We start from the raw sequence: 22115 nt of genomic DNA, 5'->3' as shown, positions 1-22115 counted from the left end.
CAAAGTCTCATTGTGTCTTTGGTAATCCAAGTACAAAATCCTTGCTCAAGTCTTCCCAAGGATTGAATGGAATTGGTAATGGTGTATATAACCCTGTAATTTGCTTTGAACCTTTTCCTACTTAACATGCTTCACATTGTTTGATAACCTTCCAAACATCCTTCTTTAAACTAGGCCAAAAAAAAGCAATCTTCCACCAAAGCAATGGTCTTATCTCAACAAAATGTCCACCCATTCCACTTCCACGAAGTTCCCATATGACATGATCACGTAAGGAAGTCCTTGGTAAGCATAAACGATTTTTATAAAACAAATACCCTTCTAAAATCTGGAAATCAACATGTATTGTTTTTCACCACTCAAAAGAAAGGAATAAACATCCCCAAAATCAGCATCATTGTCATAGCAATGCTTTAATTCTTCAAATCCAATTGTAGTGGCTAACATGTTTACTAAGAGAAGGGTCTTCCTACTAAGGGCATCAACTAGTTTATTTTCAATTCCTGCACAATGCTTTAAATTGAAGGTAAACAACTGAAAAAAAACTACTTTATTTTGCATGTCGAGAGTTAAGCTTCTTTTGAGAATTAAGATATCGTAAGGCTTTATGATCCGAATACAAAACAAATTCCTTGAAACTGAGATAATGTTGTCAATGCCTAATTGCTTGCACCACCACATAGAATTTAAGATCATATGTGGAATATTTTTTCTTTGCCCCATTGAGCTTCTCACTAAAAAAAAGTCACAGGATGTCCCTCTTGGCTAAGAACTGCTCTAATTCCCACATGGAAGCATCATAGGCCACCTCAAATACTTTCTCAAAGTTCGGTAGACGTAGGATAGGAGGGTTCACCATCTTGGATTTGATTTCTTCAAATGCCTTGTTGGTTGCCTTGGTCCAAATAAATAAACCAGGTTTCATGCATTCAGTAATCGGGGCCATAATAAAGCTGAAATTTCGAATAAATCATCGATCAAATGTAGTCATTCCATGGAAGCTTTGCACCTCATGGATATTTGTTGGTACTAGCCAATCAACAATAGCTTTGATCTTCTCCGGATCTATTTCAACACCCTTAGAAGACACAACAAAGCCTAGAAATACAACACTAGGGCTCATGAAAGTACATTTTTTCAAATTAATGTAAAATTTTTCAACCCTAAGAGTGCGCATTACTTGCTTTAAGTGTTCTTCACGATCTTCAAAAGATCAACTATAGATAAGAATATCATCAAAATAGACAACAACAAACCGTCCAATAAAAGGTTTCAATACCTGCATCATAACCCACATGAAGGTACTTGGAGCATTGGTTAGTCCAAACAGCATGACTAACCACTCATACAATCCATCCTTAGCTTTGAAGGATGTTTTCCATTCATCCCCTGGTCTAATACATATTTGATGATATCCACTTCTTAGATCAATCTTCGAGAAGATTACTGATCCAACCATCATATCTAGCAGATCAAGTCTTGGAATTGGAAATCGATACTTGATTGTGATTTTGTTGATTGCACGACTATCCACACATCCGCCATGATATAGGGCAAGAACTACACAAGGACTTAGGCTTTTACAAATAAAGCCTTTAGTAAGTAATTCATCAACTTTCCTTTTCAACTTAGCATGTTTTGTTGGATTCATTATGTAGGCTAGTAAATTTGGTAATGATGCACCGAGAATCAAATCAATGGCATGTTGTATGCCACGCATAGGAGGAAGTTGATTAGGTAACTCTGCAGGCCACAAGTCAGAAAAGTCATCAAGGATTTTACATATGTTTGTTGGATATTCCTTATCTTGCTCTTTAAATTCTTCCACTTCTCGAGCCATTAAAGCAAAAATAACTTTAGTTTTCATGCTCTCCTTTTCAAATTGGCACATAGTAAGTACCTTTTTTGGTTGTGCCTCCCAAACTTCTTAATTAGAGGGACTTCTTTCATTGGACTAAGGATCTTCTTACGTCTGTTGTGTATGAGAGCATATGTATTTTCATAGTCATCATGTTGAACTCTTCTATCAAAAAGCCAAGGTCTTCCAAGTAAAATATGACTTACTTTTATGGGTAAGACCTCATACCATACAGACTCTTCAAAGTCCTTACCAAAAAGAAATGTTACAAGCAACGAAAACTTACCAAGATAGAGGTGTCATTAACCCATGCTACTTTGAATGGATTTGGATGTCTAGGAAGGTGTAAAGAGGATGAATGTCGGAGGAAGGGCCTGGTTTGGGATTGAGTCCAAGTCCTTCGAGATTTCGGTGGAACTATCCAAAGGAAAGTTGTCTGGGGTAATTATAGAGAGGGGTAGAAATTTTTCTACCTGGATTAGATTCGGAGAGAGAGGTATGTCCTTACTCTTAGAAGGAGTAGAAGACTTTTACCAGAAGGAGAGTTTGAAGGAGTTCAAAAACTCTTGGGTAGAAGAAGGAAGGAGCTATAAGCTCCAGCTCCGCAGCAATGAGGCAGGTAGATACCTGTTGTGTTCAATATTCTTTGTAGAGGCGAAACGGTTTGTGTTAATTTTTCCGAATGGAAAGGGATTACTAGGGGGTGGTATGTTCTTGCTCAGAAGTTGAAGGCCTGCAGAGTAGAACGTCGAGAAAGTAGGATCAAGGCATTCAAGATGAAAGATGAGCAGAGTCAAGGGCCCATGGAGGCTTTTCGCTTGCCTAAACAGGGGAGTGAAAGGGAAGAGGTGTGGTTGTAGTTTAAGGGAGTTAATTCGTTTAACCAGTTGCAGTATCTTAATCATTTCTTGGTAGGAAAATAGGGAAAAGTCATGGAGAAGGGTCCGTCGATATCCTCTTTGGAGGATTGGGCTAGGTATCATTGGAGGTTGAAAGGGAATCTATCGTTATTTCATTTGGAAAAGCCATGGATTTTGTTTGAATTCGAGTTGGCAAAGGAGGTTGAGAGGGTGTTACAAGAAGGCTTGAGTGTCTTCAAGCAGAGACCACTTAAGCTAGAAAGATGGAGTCCAACATTAGGTTGTCTCAGTGAGAGCTCAAATAAATTCCTACTGGGTGAGGATTGTAGGGCTCCCGCTTTGTCTTTGGCACAAGGATTTCTTTAAGCGAGTAGATGATGCATGCGGGGGTTATGTGGGAGTGGACGAGGAGACCGTGAGGGGCAAAAACTTACAATGGGCACGAGTTTTAATCAAAACAAATGGAAAAAAAGGTACCAAGGAGGTTACAGGTTGTGGTGGGAGAACTATGTTTTTCAGTGAACCTATGGTGGGAGATACCTCCTTGGGTAGCTCCGGTGGCTCCCCATACTGAGAGGCAAGAAGAGAGGGAGAAGAAGAGTAGTAATACACGCGAGGCAAGTCGCGTGGGGCTCCCAAGGCCAACAGGATGCATAGAAGCAGGAGTTTGCAAGTACTATGTGGGAGAGTTAGTCGTTTGCAACTAAAGCAGCTTTACAGAGGCCTGTGGAAGTGAAAGTAAGCTCATCTTGGTTTAAGGAGCCCATAAGTGAGGTTATTGGGCCTATTGTTGAGGGGGTTCAATCCATTGATGGGAGGAAAAGTCAGCTTACTAATAATAGGGTCATGAGTTGGTTTAAAGAGCCCATAAGTGAGGCTGTTGGGCCTTTTGTTGAGGGGGTTCAGCCCATTGATGGGAGGGCAGGCCAGCCTACCGATAACATAGCTTGGGCGTTTAAAAGGGCCCAAGATCTCCCTAGTAGTTTGGCCCATGAAAGTCTTTTGGGCCCAATTCAACCAAATGCAAAGGAGATAGAAGGGTGCAAGGCCCAACCCTCTTCTCTTCTTAAGAGCAGGGATCCTTTTTGCCCTAAGTGGGGGGTGTCTCTTATTGACTAGCTTGGTGAGAGGCAGTCGAGAAAGATTTTCTCACCTGTGGATAAGGTTTTGTTGTCGGAGGCGGCGCGTTTTCAAGATACAATGTCTATCTCTCTTTCCGAAGCGGAAGGGACTCTATCTTCTACTCCTTTCTATGGGGCTGTCAAGGAGGCTTGTTGGGAGGTAGGGTTGATTTGTTAGGGTGATATGTCGACGATGGATAGGGAAGATCCGTTGATAGTAGAAAATGTGAGAAATGGCCCCCTTTTCATGTTCTTGAAGGATGGGTCAAGGGTGAATCTTCAGTCAAACTACGTAGCAGTGGAATCGAGTTTCTTGGTTGGGGAGGAGGATGAGGCTTACCTTATGAGGGAGGGAAGTGCCTTTAGCAAATTAATGGCTTTCAGCAAAGTTTTGGGGCTTCTAGTGGATGGTTATGAAGAGGAAATTTTAAGCCTCTTGGAAAAATTAGAACTAAGAATAAAAGGAAAGACAGGAAGGCAAGGGACCAAAAAGGCTTAGGTGAGCAGTTCAAAGTTGGAGAGGGAGCGTCAGAAATTGGAATGCTCAATTAGTTACAAGACCGATTCCAAGTGTGGGAGAGGAAGATAATTTTTGGGGATTTAGTCAGGGTAAGTCAATGAAGCTTCGAATTATTTCGTGGAATGTTAGAAGGACTAATGAGGAGAATAAACGTAGCGTGATTAAATCTTTGATTCGCTTGTACTCGGCCAATTTGGTATGTCTTCAAGAAACGAAGGTTCAACAGATAACAACTAGAATGGTGAGGAGCCTAGGTGTGGGCAGATGTTTAGACTAGGGAGCAGTGAATGCTAGAGGTCAAGTAGGAGGTACTGTGGTGTTTTGGGATAAGCGGGTGTTGGAGCTTCTTGAGATGAAGGTAGGTCAGTGTTGTGTCGTTTTAGAAATTGTGAGGGCAACTTTGTGTGGATGTTTTCAGGTGTTTATGGACCTGTTCTCGCTGAGAATAGGGAAGATTTTTGGGCTGAGTTGGATGCTATTAGAGGTCTTTGTAGGGATCCTTGGTGTATTGGGGGAGATTTTAATGTGGTATGATTTCCAACGGAAAAGAGGGGTTGTTTGAGAATGTTAGTTACAATGAGACGTTTTTCAGAGGTTATAGATGAGTTGGGCATTAAAGACCTTACTCTTTCCAAAGGCGAGTATACTTGGTATGGTGGCTTAAACAACAGTTCAGCTTCTAGGTTGGATTCTCCCCTAGTATCTAATGATTGAGAAGACCAATTCAATGGACTGGTTCAAAAAATCTTGCCAAACCCAGCCTCTAATCATGCTCCAATATTGTTGGATAGGGGAGGGATTAGAAATGGAAAAATTCCATTCAGATTTGAAAATATGTGGTTAAATGAGGAAAGATTCAAGGATCTCATAAGGTGTTGGTAGGAGGGATATAGCATCCAAGGGTCTCACAGTCATATTTTGGCAAGTAAGCTCAAAAGTTTGAAGTAGGATCTCAAAGTGTGGAACAGAGAGGTTTTTGGGAATGTGTCCACCAAAAAAACTTGAGGCTTTGGAGCAGTTAGGTCAGTGGGATGCAAAGGAAAGAGATAGAGCCCTCCCAGTGGAGGAGTTTAAGGAGAAAAGGAGAGCGGTAGATGAGTTTAAAAAATGGGTAGAGTTGGAGGAGATTTTCTGGAGGCAAAAATCAAGAGAGCTATGGCTAAAAAAAGGGGATAAAAATACTAGATCTTTCCATAAAATGGCAAATGCTTATAGAAGGAGGAATTTTCTGAAGAAGTTAAGGGTAAATGGTGTTTGTCTAGAGAGGGAGAATAGTATTAAAGAGGGGGTGGCAGGAGTTTTTCAATTGTTGCTTTCCGAGACAGGGGAATGGAGGCCAAGTATGGAGGGGTTGACGTTTAATTCTCTGTCGCATACAGATTCAGCAGCCTTGGAGGTTCCTTTTTCTGAAGATGAGGTTTTTTCTGCCTTGTCTAGCTTAGGTGGAGATAAAGCCCCGAGTCCGGAAGGTTTTACTTTGGCATTTTGGCAAAAGTGCTGGGATGTTGTAAAAGACGAGGTCTTGGGTTTTTTTAGTGACTTTTATGAGTTGAGTTGCTTTAAGAGAAGTTTAAATGCTACTTTTGTGGTTTTGGTGCCTAAGAAAGGGGGAGCCAAAGAGTTAAAGGACTTTAGGCCTATCAACTTGGTTGGGGGTTTGTACAAGTTGTTAGCCAAAGTTCTAGTTAATAGACTCAAGTAGGTAGTGGACTCTTTGGTCTCGGATTTTCAGCATGTTTTTGTGGGGGGAAGACAAATCTTAGATGCAGTTTTGATAGCTAATGAGGTCATAGATTCTAGACTCAAAGCTAGCTTGAGAGGCTTGCTTTGCAAACTGGATATAGAAAAGGCGTATGACCATGTTAACTGGAACCATCTTATAGCGATGATGGATAAAATGGGTTTCGGCTCCAAGTGGTTGGGTTGGATTAGATGGTGCATTTCTATGATCCGTTTCTCTATTTTGGTCAACAGCTCTCCTTTTGGTTTCTTCAGCAGTTGTAGAGGGTTGAAACAAGAAGATCCTCTGTCTCTTTATTTTTTTATTTTGGTGATGGAGATCCTTTACTGTTTGATCTCAAGGGCAAAGGATGGTGGTTTATTGAGGGTTTCTGAGTTAAAGAGAGGAATGTTGCGGGAGTAGTGGTATCTCATTTGTTCTTTGCAAATGATACTCTCATTTTTTGTGATGCAAGTAAGGAGAACCTGGAGTATTTGAGCTGGGTTTTTATGTGGTTCGAGGTATGCTCAGGTCTTAAGATTAATTTGGAGAAAAGTGAATTGATTTCTTTTGGGGAGGTTTCAAATTTGGAGGAGCTTGCCAAGGTTTTAGGGTGTAAGGTGGTTTCTCTTCCATCCACTTAGTTAAGCCTCCCCTTGAGTGCTCCTTACAAGTCTAGTAGGGTATGAGAAGGTGTGGAGGAACGGTTCCAAAAAAGGCTTGCTTTGTGGAAGAGACAATATTTGTCAAAAGGTGGAACACAAACGTTAATTAAAAGCACTTTATCTAGTTTGCCCATTTACGTTATGTCCTTTTTTGTTATCCCTAAAAGAGTGGCGGCTAGATTGGAAAAAATTTAAAGACATTTCTTATGGGGAGGAGGGGAGTTGGAGAAAAAGCCTCATTTGCTTAATTGGTCAATTGTGTGTTTGGAGAAGCATAATGAGAGATTGGGTTTTAAAAACCTTTATCTCTTCAATAAGGCTCTCTTGAGTAAATGGTCTTGGAGATTTGTGAAGGAAAAGAACCCTCTTTGGAAACGGGTAATTGTTGGTAAGTATAGGACGCAGGAGGAGGAGAGGTGCACTAAGAAGGTGAGAGGGAGGTATGGTGTAGGAGTATGGAAGTCAATTAGAAATGGGTGGGAGGTCTTCAAAGATAAAAGAAGGTTTCCAGTTGGCTTAGAGAATTGGGTAAAATTCTAGAAAGATAGATGGTGTGGGGATATGTCTTTGAGGGATGAGTTCCCGGGTCTTTATGTTATAGCTTCCTTTAAGGATGTTTGGGATGGGGGTAGTTGGGGACCAAGGTTTATTGAACAATTCAATGATTGGGAGTTAGAGGAGGTTAATGCCTTATTTGGGAGGTTGCATAGCTACTCCTTCGGTTCAGGTACTTTTGATACCATGGTTTGGTTGAAGATTAAGGATGGTGATTTTCAGTTCAGTTCTTTTACTCCTCTCTGGCAAGTAAAAGAGTGGAGCCTTTCCCATACGGCACAGTGTGGAATTCTTGGGCCCCTGTTAGAGCTAGCTTTTTTGCTTGGGAGGCAACTTGGGCTAAGATTGACACAGGATCAACTTAGACAAAGGGGTTGGAAGATGTCAAATAGGTGCTATGTGTGCAGGGTTAAAGAGGAAACAGGAGATCATTTACTTTTGCATTGTCCGAAAGCAAGTACATTGTGGCAGCTGGTTTGTGCTCTTTTTCACATTCAGTGGGTGATGCATTCTTCAGTGAGGGAGGTGCTTCTAAGTTGGAATGGTGTCCCGATTGGCAAGAAAAGGAAAAAGGCTTGGAAAGTTGCTCCTCTTTGCATTTTTTGGTCCATTTGGAGAGAACGAAATAGGAGAGCTTTTGAGGATAAAGAATGCTTAGATCAATCTTTCAAAAGTTCTTTTTTGTACCTATTTTGTGATTGGGTTAGAGTGTACATGGGGGATAGCATTACTTCTTTGATAGAATTTGTGGATTGGTTAAGTTCCCCGTAGAAAGCAATTGTGTTATCGCCCCTATTGGTTTTTGTATATGTATACGTTGTGTATACCTTTTCTTTAATACAACACATGTTTTACTTACCAAAAAAATAAAAAATAAAAAGGTTTAGCTTCTCAACAAGTTCTTGTGAAGCTATGTTCAAACTGTTATCTCCATCAATGATCATGATGCATAATCTCCCTTGGTAAGAAATACGTGTCTGGAAAATGCTAGCACATCGCCAATCTTCTTCTCCTTTTACCTTTAGGACAGCTAATAAAGGTCATACTACAAGACCATGTCCTTCTGTCATACCATCATAGTAGTCACATTCTTCACTAAGTTCATCTTCATTGTAGGTCTCTTCTTCCTTTGCGTAACTCTCCAATTCAGATTCTAGTTCTTCAACATAAAAGTGTAAACCTTTGGTTGGGCACACAACAGCATAATGACCATGCCCACTACACTTAAAGCATAAAGGAGTCACATCTACTTTTCTATCTCCAATACTCATTGAAGTTTTACCCTAATTACCATCTTTATGAGCCAAATTCGAAGTCTGTTGAGTGTTGCCCCCACCATTCGCATGATTAGAAGTATTGAAGCTTGATGTGCTTAAAGGTTTGCTTCTTGTCCTGTTGGAGAAAGTGCTCCCAATTTGTGAACTTGGACGCCTGGAAACCCGAAATTTGAGGTCTTCTTCTATTTTGAAGGCTAGTTGATAAACATCATCTACGGTATAAGTATGTGTAGCTATCATCTCAAGTTGAATCTCCATTCGAAGTCCAACTTTGTAACGGGCTGCAAGTTGAGCATCACTTTCCCGCACTTGATTTTGAATGCTCAATTCATGGAATTCTTATATATATTCTTCAACGGACTTGGTACCTTGTTTAAGGGAAAACAACTCTATATACATAAGTTGTTCATAATCAGTTGGGAGAAAGTGCTCCTTCATCTCGCCCTATGTGTCAATAGGTGGCTAGTCAATTCTATGAACTTGATTCTCAATATTATGCCACCATAGACGTGTTGCTCCTTTCAACTTTGCCTTTACAAAACGAACTTTTCTATTTTCGGGCATTGCATACCAATCAAAGTAATCTTCCATTGACATAATCCAATCCAGAAAAGTTGTTGGATTTAGTTTTCCATAAAATTCAGCAACTTCAAGGCATACCTTTTTTGTCACATCATCATCTAGCTCAAAAAGTTTGGCCCTTCTTTGATTCCTCATCATAAAATTGTCTTGTTCTTCGCATGATTGACTTGGCGTTGTCTAAATTGATGACTTGCAATCTCATCTTCAATTGGTTGTTTTTCTTGACTCTTTTCCGATAACTTCATGATCTCATCAAGTTTGCTATTTAGTATATTATAGCATCTTGATGGGATTGTTGTGGCTGAAATTTCCTCCAAGCATATTGCTTCGCTCCTTAATTGCATATACCTTCAAGCCAAGAACTTTCACTCTGATACCAAAATTGATGTAGGACAACCCTAGGATGGTTGCCTACATTCAAGGGTAGATGGGCTAGGGTTTTATTTTTAGAGTGTAAGAAAAGGAATAAGGAATAAATTTTATGGTAGAGAAAAATATAAGATAAGAAATAGAGAGAAATAAAAAACAACGAAGAAAATATCGAAAACCTTAGAGTCTCACTGAGGCCTTTTAGGAGTCTCACCTAGAAGAAAATCAATGGAGTCTCACCATTAAGGGTTGCAACCTTGCAATGAAAGAAAACATAATATTATTAATATCAATCATCCCTTTGATTTACATTGATTAGCCTATTTATAGATTTCTCTAAGAAATCCAAAGTCTACTAAAACTCTAATAACCTATTATAATTCTAATTATAATTATAACATCCAAAGTCTACTAGGACTCTAATAACCTATCATGACTCAAATTCTAATTATATTATAACTCAACTAGCTAATCCTAATTAGACTCCAACAAATATCAATTATAATTAATATAAATCCTACTTAAAGTTTACTTAGGTCTTCCCTTTCCTCCTTGAATAAACTTTAAAAGGCTTTCCCCCATCACTTTACCTAAAGTAATCTATTTACTTACCAAGGCCACGCATGCCACCAAAGCAATAAGTTTTTACATTTAATCTACCTATAAGTCCCATTTCATCCATAATCTGCCCCATGTACACATCAACAGCATCTTGATTTGAAAGGCCTTAGTAAAACTATGTTACAATGATAATAACATGACTAAAACCAAATGACAACAACTTGCAAAACCCTGGATTTTTAATCTTTTACCAACTTAAGCAAGTTAATTGGATTGATTTAAAATTGCTCAAATCCCAAGCAAAAACTACAAAATGATAAAGAAAAAGATAAAAACACCTAATATATACGAACCCCTTTAAACTAGTGAGGAAAAAACAAATTCCATGAGGCTGTAGAAATCTTCAACAAATAACAAAATGAGATAGTTTTATCAAACAAAGACACCACCAACCCAATGCAGGATACCTCTCACTTTCACACTTTGGACCTCCACCTGCCTTGACTCCACTCAACAATGATGCCAACCTCATTCAATCTTTAGCAATATAAACCTTGGAATCCACCAAATATACACACCTTTGGAATCCTTGAAGCTCCTTCAAGGACTTTGCTCTTCACCCAAAGAAGAGACATGAACCAATCATGATGACAACATGCAAGTGTGAGATTGAGTGATTTTTCTGTTCAAAAACCCAATGGATCCACTTAAAACTTTAGGCTCAGTTTGTTTAGACTATTTTGTGCTTTCCTTTTTCAAATAAAACAGAACCAAGTTTGATAACATGTTTGGATACATCAAATCCATTTTGATTTTCTAAAAACTTGAGTTCAAAAAGGCAAAATATGAGAACACCAAATTGGTGTCTTCAAAATTTCTTAAGAAAGTGAAAATCATTTTCTAAAAGGTTGAAAACACAATGGGGAACAAGAATACTTAAAACACCTCATGAGACCCACAACACAAGGAATACGAATATTACATATCTTCTTAAAACGCTTTCTCAATCAAATGCATTTTCATGAAATGAAAACTGTTTTCAGAAAATAAAAATAGAAAATGAAAACTAGAAAAAAAAACAGAAACCAAACGGCATGAGTTGAAAACACAATGGGGAACAAGAATACTTAAAACACCTCATGAGACCCACAACACAAGGAATACGAATATTACATATATTCTTAAAACGCTTTCTCAACCAAATGCATTTTCATGAAATGAAAACTGTTTTCAGAAAATAAAAATAGAAAATGAAAACTAGAAAAAAAAATTCCAAACCAAACACAACCTTAAGTTTTGAGAATTGAAAAACTCAAAAACAGAAAGTTCTCACTTTAATGATAAATAAGTCCTTTTGGAACATATTGGGGTGAAGGAATATTTATAGACTTGAGAACGTTGTTTGAGTCGACTTAGAAACTTTTCCCAAATTTCAACTTGCCAAAAGATTTTGTCAGCAGAAAGAGCATTTTGAATTTCTATTCTGTTCATTTAGAATGGTTCCACAAGTTTACAAAACTTTTAACCTTCTATTTCCATCAAAATAATAAGTTTAAGGTTTTACAATCTTACAAATCCAGAGCCTGACTAAGGTGAATCAATCAATCATTTCAAACATAAAACAGGGCAAAAAATGATTGAGCTGGAGTGAGTGGCCAAAGGGCCTGATTGATAGGCCAACAGTTTTTTCGAAATAAATGGGCTGCCAAAGCAAGCGCAATCAGTCTGCCTCAAACTGTTTACCAAGAACCCCTTTTATACTTTAAAAACTATTTTTCAAATTCACGTTTTCAAATCAATCACTTCTACAGAACTTTAAATGCAAGAAAAAACAATTTTATACATTTTAAATGAGATGAAAAATCTCAATCTCATTCCTACATCCATAATCTCAATGAAGAGAACACTTGACACAACTTGAACAGTTTGAAGCCTCATTCTCCATAGCTTCAATGTCCTAGATTGGATGTGAAGAACTCAGATTCACATGACTTGACCTTATGCTTTTGGATAGGACTTGCCAATATAAAAATTTTGAAAAAATCCCTAACAACTTGTTTAATATAATTCTTTTTTTATTTGTTTGAATTATATGTCTGTATGAATATATACATGCATACCGTAGTTTACAGTACCAGGAAAATAAGAAAGCCAAAGTGAAGGTTAATCACCTGAGACAGTATTGAATCTGCAAGAGGGCGCATTCCATTGACACCTATATATCTTGGAGGGAGAGAAGGAAGAGGAACAAACTGACCACCTACTTCAAGCTCTCCAATCATACCCTGCCACTGTTGAACCAAACCTTTCTCCAACCATCCATCAACCAACTGAGCAAACCGAGGATCACCCACAGTGAAAAACTGAGCCGCATGATCAAAGATCAATGACTGAGGATCAATCATTCTAGTTCCCATCCTTCCTCCCAGCCCATGAACCCCCTAAAGCAGCAAAATATTGTGAGAAACCTGGTAATATACCCTTGTCACGGTGCTTAAGAGATGAATTAAAGGTTTGCAAAAAAAGAAAAAAAAAAGGGAATCAAGTGGACTCCTATAATCAAGAAAGAAAATGAAATTAGTAAATAGGATTATCCATATCAAGATCGCATTGGAATGTTTTTAATAAAAATTTCATCAACCCAACACCCCATCAGTACCATTTGTCAAAGATTTAACCTTTTGAAATTCAGTGACACATACGGTTCTCAGCCTAGGAAATCATTCAATCCAACTCATAAGACAGGCATTAAGACGCATGAAAAAATAATCACAAATTTGAGATTCAGGAATAACTTGGCACCAGAACAATTTGGAATATGGGAGTTAGTCATGCAATATTGGGAAAAACTCAGAGAAATCCTGAAGTCAATTTAAAAATTAGAAAAGGAATTCATATTTAGCAGGAAAGAAGAATAAGAATCTATCCTAATTCTAGAATGAGCTCACATCCAAGAATTTCAAAATAATTCAATAGGTATTTAAAACATGTAAGATCTTAGGACATGTTTGGTTCTATTCTCTGAAACAGTTTCCAATAGCAAATTTTGAAAAAGAAGAACAGCTATCTTTTAAGTTTTCAGTTCGAAAACACGTTTGGTAAAACAAAATAACATTTTTCAAAAAAATAGAAGAGTCCAAATTTGTTTGACTAAGGACAGCTAAAAATGATATAAAAAAATAATAACAAGAAACCATCTGGCAAGGAATTTAAGGCTCAAGGCATGTTCTTCATGGGAGCTTCAATTGATCGAGTATTAGGTTGTTTATTGTGTGATAATTTTTTTTGACACTATTATTTTAAATTTTGCATCAGTTTGTATGCAAATAATTGGAGAAAATAAATTAATTCAACATTTAGTGATCATAGAAAAAGAATTTTAAAAGTCAAGCAATCAAGGGATAGTTCCTCACTCTTTTTAGTTTATCTTGACTTTCCACTCTTATTATCTATCCTAGGCTCACATTTTGTTCCCTCACTGTGCTAATGTAGATTTCAATCACCAAAGAGTCATCTTGAACATTGCTTCAAATAGAAGTATGATTGTTCAAGGCGTATAATAAGACTATACCTCTTCCACAGTTGAAGTAGGCAGCTCTGGCTGATCTGGAGGGAGATCAGGCCTTGGGCCCAGATGAATTCTCAATGGCATTATGGCTAAATCATTCGCCTACAGTGAAAGGGGAGGTTTATTGAACAGTTTCAAGAGACAGAAGCCTAAAAGCAACATTCTTGGTTTTGGTTCCTAAGAAAGGTCATATAAAGGATTTCAACCCAATCAGCTCAGTGAGGCCCTCTATAGACTTCTAGATAAAACTTGGGTGAATAAATCAAAGAATGTAATAGGGAAAGTGATCCTTGATCCCAAAATGATTTTGTAGAGCATAAACAAATTATGGAAGCAGGATATCTAATTGCAAAGAGGCTATTGATTCCAATAATAGAGCTCATGAGAGGGGGTGGCTTGTAAGCTTGATATTGAAAGGCCTGTCAACAAGGTTGTTCTCGCTAGTCTTAGCAAACATGGGTTTCAGGCAAAAACAGTTAAGCTGGATAAGATTTAGCATTAGCGTAGCCAGATTCTCAATGTTAGTTATAGAACCCTGTTACCTCCTATTCACAGATGATGCCTCTGTAATCTGTTAACTCAACATTGAGACTTTAGATGGGTCCTTTGATTTGATACAGTATCTAGTTTGAATATAAATCTATTGAAGAGTGAAATCATCCTAGTCATCAAGATCCTGAACGTCAAGAGTTAAAGAATCTGTTGTGAGTTAAGTGTATTTCCTACAACGTACTAGAGCCGCCTCTAGAGGCCCCATGCAAGCCCTATGTTGTGTGCAACATGGTAGAGGAGGGGTAGATGTAGTTTTCATCTAAGGGAGTAAATGGAAAGCACTTCATCCATTTTATTGATTTGTTTCATGTCTTTGTTCAAAATTCCTGAGGAAGTCAATAACAAGATGGAGAAGCATCAACACAATTTTTTATAAGGGGGGGCAATTTTTCAAGGAAGAATGCTCAATGGATGAAGTGAGACACCGTACATTGAGAGAAGAAGAATGAGGGCCTTGGAATTAGAAGATTGGTGGCACTAAACAAAGCCCTCCTTGGAAAATTGTTGTGGAGGTATGCAAGGGAATATGATTGGCTTTAGAATTGGGTGATTACAAGCAAGTTTGGGGAGATTGATGGTGGTATGAGTTCCAAAGGGATAGGAGAAGCTAGTGGACCTCTAAGACCATCAGACGTGGTTGGAGTGAGATTTAGCCCAAGGTGAGTATCCCGGTTGGGAATAAGCCATTACACTCAATTTTGGTGTGATGGTTGGTATAACAAGTAATCACTAAAATATTATTGTATAACTTGAACTTTGAATTTTCTAAGCTGACTTCTACCAAGGCAAAAGTCAAAATTTTGAATTTTTGACTAATGACCAATTTGATGGTGATTTAAGCCAACACTTTTTTTTTCTTTATCTAGAAGGAGTGATTTGAAAATGTTCTTTAAGAAGCGGTTGGATGTGATAATACCTTTTTTCAACCATGTCACTCTTTCTTACCTCTAGGAGGGCTAAAGACATGATAAGATTATTGGATGAAGTCATCTCAAAAGTGATAGCAAACTTGAAGGAGTCAACTTGTGTTTACAAATGAGAAGCAGTCTTTACTTTGCTCTGAGTCACGGTGCCAAAGCTTCTTCCAAAGGTGGCTGCTTTGATAGGATTAGATTGGACGCATTTAATACTTTGCTTGTTAGATAAGCATTTTTTGGAGTCATGTAGAGTAAATCTTTCATTTGGTGAAGAAAGAGATCAGAGGTAAAGATTATCCCACTAGGTGTACTAAAAATTTGTGTATACATATTTCTCTTGAAAAACATTTTCTATCAAATTTAAATTTTATTGATCTAAAAATAATGTAGGTACAATCTCTATTTTGTTCTTTAATTCTTCCTTTTATAGTTGTCAATTAAGGGTTTGAAGAAGCTTGATCTTAAAGAAAGAGTTAATTGAAGATTTGCTATTATGGACTTGAACTTAATTTGAGTCTTAATCTGATTTAGTTTTAAGTCTTGACTTGACTTAGATCTCGACCTGAGTTGGGCCTTAGTGCAACTTGGGTCTTGGCATGATTTCGATCTTGGCTTAACTTTGGCCTTGGCTTGACTTGAATTGGGCATTGGCTTCATTCAAAAACATTGATTAAGAGTTTGAACAACTTGATCTCAAATTGCAGAAGTCTTTTGCAAATTTCGATCCTAAAGCTTAAAACTCAAGGGATCAAAGATCTTAACAATAGAAAGACTTGAACATTCTTTAAAAAACCTTCGAAGATTTGTTAAAGTCGTGTACTTTGGTGCGCTTTCTTTTTGGCACTTTTAATACATCACTTGTTTACCTATCAAAAAAAAAAAAAGATTTGTTAAAGTCTCCTTTTAAGGAAGCTTTATATCTCCCTTGAAGAGCTCCTTTCCAAGTGTTGCCTTTTAAATTGTCTTAAAAGCTTTAGAATGAGCCCTATGTATAGGGATTGCAAGCACTATATTTGAATAGTTTTCTAATCCCTTAAAAATCCTTAATTAAAGATGATATTTAGGAAGATATGGAAGATCATATTTGGCTAGTCTTAACCACGGAAGAAAATGTCAAGATTTATCGACGATATTTTGCCAATAAATCGTGTGTCGTGGGCCTTGATATGATAACTACAAATATGTCAAGTGAGAGAAATTTTGTATTTTATCCACATTTATTGCCAATTTTTCGGCACAATCCCGATATTCAACCAATATTTTAGATATATTTACAATCTTTTCAAGCCATGTCACATGATTTTCATAAATCCTCAAAATTGTAATTATTCATGGCAACTCAAATAAGAGAAATGGGTCTGAGCCTCATCTCAGCCCACTTATGCATGTAATAGCACCTAGGCACCAATAATATTAAATATGGCATTGGTTTCTTCCCAACTACCAATGTGGAATTTCCTTTATAAAGCTGTTAAATATAAAATACGCCTAAAACCAAGCAATATTAGAATTGAACCTGTGACGTTGAGAATAAAATGAGAAAACTTCTACCACCCTACCACATGCACTTTGTAGTCATTAATTCTCATAAAATTATATGTGTGTGTGTGTATTATAAATTAATTAAAATAAAATTATTATAATAATTTAATTTTACTTATTATGTATTTTATATAATAATAATTAAATACAATAAAAATATAAATTTATAAATAATTTTATCAATATTTTTAAATAAAAAATACTTATATATATCATCATTTCTTTTATATACTTTAATATATTCAAACTAAATATATTATCATTTTAGTTTTCATGTGTTATTAAATTCTTATAGATATCATTTTTTTAGTTAGAACAATTTCAATATATCAATTATTGTTTTTTATATTATTTTTAGAGTTTTTTCAATATTTTTTTATCAATTTTTGTCCATGTCAAAATTTTCATCGATATTTCTTGATAAATCTCAATACATCCGTAAAATCCAACTATTGATATATCTGTTAAAACTTATATTTTCATCCTTGGTCTTAACATTGTATTATTCTTTAATTAAATATAATATTCAAGGAGATTTCAAAGACCACATTTGAAATAGTCTTTAATTTATCTCTTAAAAAGAATTGATAATTATTTTTTCAATTATCTAATTAATCATTTGTACTTATTTTAATTGTCAGAATATCATTTTCTTAATTTAAATGGAAAACAATTGGTCTTCTTCTTACATAAGGCCCATGCAAACATTACATTATTTTATTGGTAGGATACTTATACCATGTGATGACTTTTAATCGGTCACAATTTAAATTAATTATGAGTTTTTTTTTTCTTTGGGTAGGGGTGTCCATAATTAGCTTAAATTGATTGATAAATCATAGAAGGTTAAATTTTTTCCTTCTACAATTATTACCCTTCCTTGTTCACTATTGCTTATAATAAAATGGCAAAAGTTAGGAGCTCTACTTGGGAATGGAGGAGCAAGGTCATTAGAGTCCTTTCCAAACCCTAAAGGCTATTTTAGGATTAGGAAATGGACATGATGAGTAGCCTTGAGCACATTCACTCAACACCCTTTCTATACAATAGAGAGGACAGCTTAGTTAGAAAAGTCGAGAAGAATGCGAGGTTTTTTATCAAGTCTTTTTTCTCGTCATTGACTTCAAATTTCTATGAAGTTCCTTGCTAAACAGGTTTGGATGTTAGAGGCTCCTCTATGGGTCCTCTTTTTCACTTAGGAAGCTACTTAGGAGAAAATCTTAACGATCAATCAACTAATTATGAAAAGGGGCTGATCTTGAATAGATGTTGTATGTGCAAGGTTAAGGAGTTAGCAAATCATATCTTAGTTCACAATGCCAAAGTCAGTATGCTTTAAGACCTACTGCTCATTTTTGTTCGAGTTGTCGTGAGTGTTTTCAAAGAACATTAGAGAGGTACTCATAGGTTAGAATCATAAAGTAGTGAGAAGAAACTAAAGAATCCTTTGTATCTGTTTTGGTATTTATGGAGCGAGCACAATGGTAGGATTTTTAGAGAAAATGAGAGTTGAAATTATACATTCAAAGCATTTTTCATAAGTTCTTTTGTGATTCGGGTAAGATCCCTTGAGGGTTTGATCTTGCTTTTTTGGATTTTATAGATGGTTTGGATCAATTCTTAGGGGTACAGTTTTTTTATTGTTTCCTTCAGTGGTTTTTTTTTTGGGGGGGGCTTTGGCCTTTGGCACTCTTTATGTACTTACAGTGCACTTGGGTACACCCCTTTTTATTAGGTGCTTTTAATATCATTTTCTTTCTCTTTGCCTATTAAAAAAAAAAAAAAAATCATTAGGTTTTCAATCATACCAAAGAACCTTAATTTTCTAAAGCTTCTAGCTTCCAAGTGTTCCAGAGAATCTTCCTTCTCCAAAACTCTTAAGTTTCCAATTATTTCAATTTATCTAAGACACTCCTTCTAATGCAAAAGAAGAAAGATTTGGGTTTTAAGGCATTTTATATCTTCTATGTTATAAATTAGGGATAACTGATTAAAAGGGCTAAAATTCCCTCAATATTGTAAAACTAACCCCCCACTTTTAATAGCCTCAAAAATGACCCAACCTGGAAAAAAATACCCATCAGCTACTTCAGCCCCTTTTTCCCTCTCATTCTACTTTTATTTCCCTCCCTTCACCTTTTTTATTTTTTCTTCTATCACAAATACCCATCTCTCTTCCCCATCAAGCCAAGCCCTTACTTGAGACTTGAGACCACTACCAGATTCTTTTCGGCCCATTTGGAACACAGCATGGGGTTCATCACTTCTCTTCTGATTTCCATCTGGTACGATGCACTTCTTCTTTTCTTTGTTAAACCTTTTTCCCTTTTTTATTTCATTAGATTCCTTTTCTTTGTCAAGAAATCACAGATTTTCTCCTTTTTTTGGTTTCCAAATCGAAGAAAGAATGCGACACCCAAAGTTGATTTTCCTTTTCTTTTCCTTAGTTTTCTAGGCAACCAAACAAAGCGTTGATGTCGCAGTAGCAAAAGAAAGGGTCAAATTGTCATTCAATGTGCTAAGAAACAAGGAGATCTTGGGTGTTTCCTCTTGTGTCAGTATGAGAGACTTTCCATCTTGTTTTGGTGAAAATGGGGTTCAAGTAGCTGATTTTACTTCTTCAAGTGTCTCTAGGAGTACTACTCAAAATTTGGTCACATGCATTTGTTCATGTAAATTAGGAGCCAAACCTTACTTTATCATAATAATATGGAGCAAAAGCTTGGTAGGTTAGTGCCTTAGTATTGAAATCAATGATTGGATGAATTAGTGTCTCTGTAAATTTGATATAAAGCCATGGTTGTTCACCAAAAGAAAAGTGTCTAAGAGTTCTGAGATTAATTCCATTCAAGTAGACACATTGGGACCTCTCTTTGGCAAAATTCAAATTTGAGCCTGAGCCATTGGAGGGCTTCTACTTAGGAGTGGTGTTTAATGGAGAGATGGTTCTACTTCTAGGGGATACGAGGAAAGAAGCATTCAAAAAGACTAATGTCACCCTTGGTTTTTACAATGTCATCTTCATTACTAAGAAGGAACACATTTTTGGAAAGAAGTTGTATGGCACTAAGGCTCAATTTCGAGACAATGACCAAAATCATAATCTATCAATTGAGTGCAACACAATCGGTGCAAACAACCCCTTCCTCACCATCCATATAGATAGTAAGATGGTAATGCAAGTGAAGCACCTTCAATGGAAGTTTCGAGGAAATTAGACCATCTTGATTAATAGGCTCTTGGTAGAAGTTTTTTGGAATGTCCATAATTGGTTGTTTGGTCTAACTGTTGGAAATGCAATTTTCATATTCCAAACTTGCTCATCAACTGAGAAGTTGTTTGACTTGTTGTTATCATTTTTAATTTTTTGTAATAACGAATCTCATGATCTTAGTTATTTATTCATGTATGTTAACTGTATTCTATGTAGCAAAATGCTCAAGCAAGATGGATTAAGCATGACAAGAAATGGAACCAATTTAAATTACCAGAGAATGACATTCTTATTAATCATGCTAATCCAGTTGGACATTGTGATATATGTAGTTAGACATTTTGACATATGTGGTTGGACATTTTGAAATATGTAGTTAGACATTTTGATATATGTCAATATAAATTTAAATGTAGTTTCATGATAGCAAGTTTCTAATTGAATCCAAAGATTATTCTAAAGTTATCAATAATATTATTATGGACTTTCTAAGCAACAAATTATTTGTGGACATACTTGAAAGAAGTTGTGTCTATTCTAAACTTATCAAACGTAATATGGATTTAACAGATATCAAGTTGAGTTTATATAAAATCATTGGAAGTTATGTCCACAGTTGACAATTTAAACTTAACTTAATTGTCGTCAAGTTGTTTTGTGTACAAACTTGAAGGTAATTAAGTTCACAGTCTTCATAAAACACTTGAACGTAACTACTATCAAGTTAACTATGAACAAACTTAAAAGTTGTTAAGTCTAAGTCTATTCCATTGTATCATATTTAATCTAAACTTAACAAATATCAAATTGATTTTGTGTAGACTCATAGGAAGTTATGTTTACAGTTGACATTTTAACCTGAACTTAACTATTGTCAAGTTGTTTTGTGTACAAACTTGAAGGTAGTTAAGTCCACAATCTTCACAAAATACCTGAACGTAACTACTAGCAAGTTAACTATGAACAAACTTAAAAGATGTTAAGTCCAAGTCTATTCCACGATTATCATATTTAATCTTAACTTAATAGGTATCGAGTTTATTTTGTATAGATGCATTGGCATCGAGTTTATTTGACCGTTTCCTTCTTTCAACTTTGTTTTTCATGGTTGTAAATGATATTAAAAAATTAAAACAAATTCAAACTTATTTAAACATTTATTACATCTCATTAAAGGTTTGAAAACATTTAATACATAAAAAATGAAAGAAAAATATATGAAAAAAAAAAAAAGAATAAATATACACTATTTACCCAACTATAACTTTAAGCACCTTAAATTGAAAAAAATTGAAGAGAATTTGTGTGTAAAATATGAAAAAACATGTTGAAAAAGAGAGAAATCAGACTTACCAAAGAAAATGGGTTGAAGGAATAGTTGAAGGGAAAATGTGTTGAAAAAAGTACACTCTTTAACTGTAGAGAATGTGCTGAAAAAAAAATAAAAAGGATAAAGGGGGGAATGTAATAGTTGGAGGAAAAATGGGCTGAGGGTATTTTTGTTTGAAACGGGTCACTTTTGAGGCTATTAAAAGTAGGGGGTTTCTTTTGCAATTATAGGGGAATTTTATCCCTTTTAAACGGTTATCCCTATAAATTATGGTGAATTCATTTAAAAGCCTCGATGTTTTCAATTAATTCAAAAAATGGTTCAAAAAAAATACCGAGAATGGCATATTATTGTTCTCTGAAGGTTTTAAACATACTTTCTAATAACAATTTTTTTAACTTTCTCTAGGTCTTAAGAACAGGAAAATATTCTATCCATGAAGGACTTAAGTAAGCAAGGATATTGATTTTTAAAGTACAATAACTTGAGAGTGTCACTAGGGTGACACCACATTACATGTATGTTTATATGTTACAGATACTTTCAATAAACACAAGTGCAATACACAAGTTCAGAAGTCGTGAACTAACACTCTTCCCCCACCCACCCCACACTAGTGGAGAAGGGGTTCCACCATAAAGTGGCACATGATGGTTTTTCTAGGTTGATTATGTCAAACCCACTAGGTTCAAACCTCCTTGGATTTGAAAAAAGAAAGGTTTAGAATTTCATCGTCCAAGAATATTTGTCAGATTTTGAGTGATGTGCCTCAAAGTTAATGGGTATTTGTTTATGTGTTATAGCATTCCTTATTCTTGTTATGAGTCTAATTGAGAAAGTCTTTTTTTCTCTAGCACAAGTTCCTAAATTTAAGTAGAGTAAAATTTGACAACTAGGTTCTATG

At 36.0% G+C, this 22115-nt stretch overlaps 1 protein-coding gene across 3 annotated transcripts in view; it reads right to left on the bottom strand.

Moving 5' to 3' along the window:
* LOC100241002 (uncharacterized) overlaps positions 1 to 22115 on the bottom strand; it is a 36145-nt gene that overhangs the window by 12973 nt on the left and 1057 nt on the right. For 2 of the 3 annotated variants that reach the window (XM_002267974.5, XM_010661818.3), the window contains exon 2: positions 12260 to 12529. The exons of the other annotated variant lie outside the window; for it this stretch is intronic. In XM_002267974.5, coding sequence (XP_002268010.1) covers positions 12260 to 12529 — 270 coding nt within the window. The remainder of the gene's footprint in view (positions 1 to 12259; positions 12530 to 22115) is intronic. 3 annotated transcript variants of the gene reach the window in all.

This window comes from Vitis vinifera, chromosome 14 (assembly GCF_030704535.1).
Source record: "Vitis vinifera cultivar Pinot Noir 40024 chromosome 14, ASM3070453v1".
Lineage (NCBI taxonomy): Eukaryota > Viridiplantae > Streptophyta > Magnoliopsida > Vitales > Vitaceae > Vitis > Vitis vinifera.
This window is presented reverse-complemented; position numbering and strand designations above follow the sequence as displayed.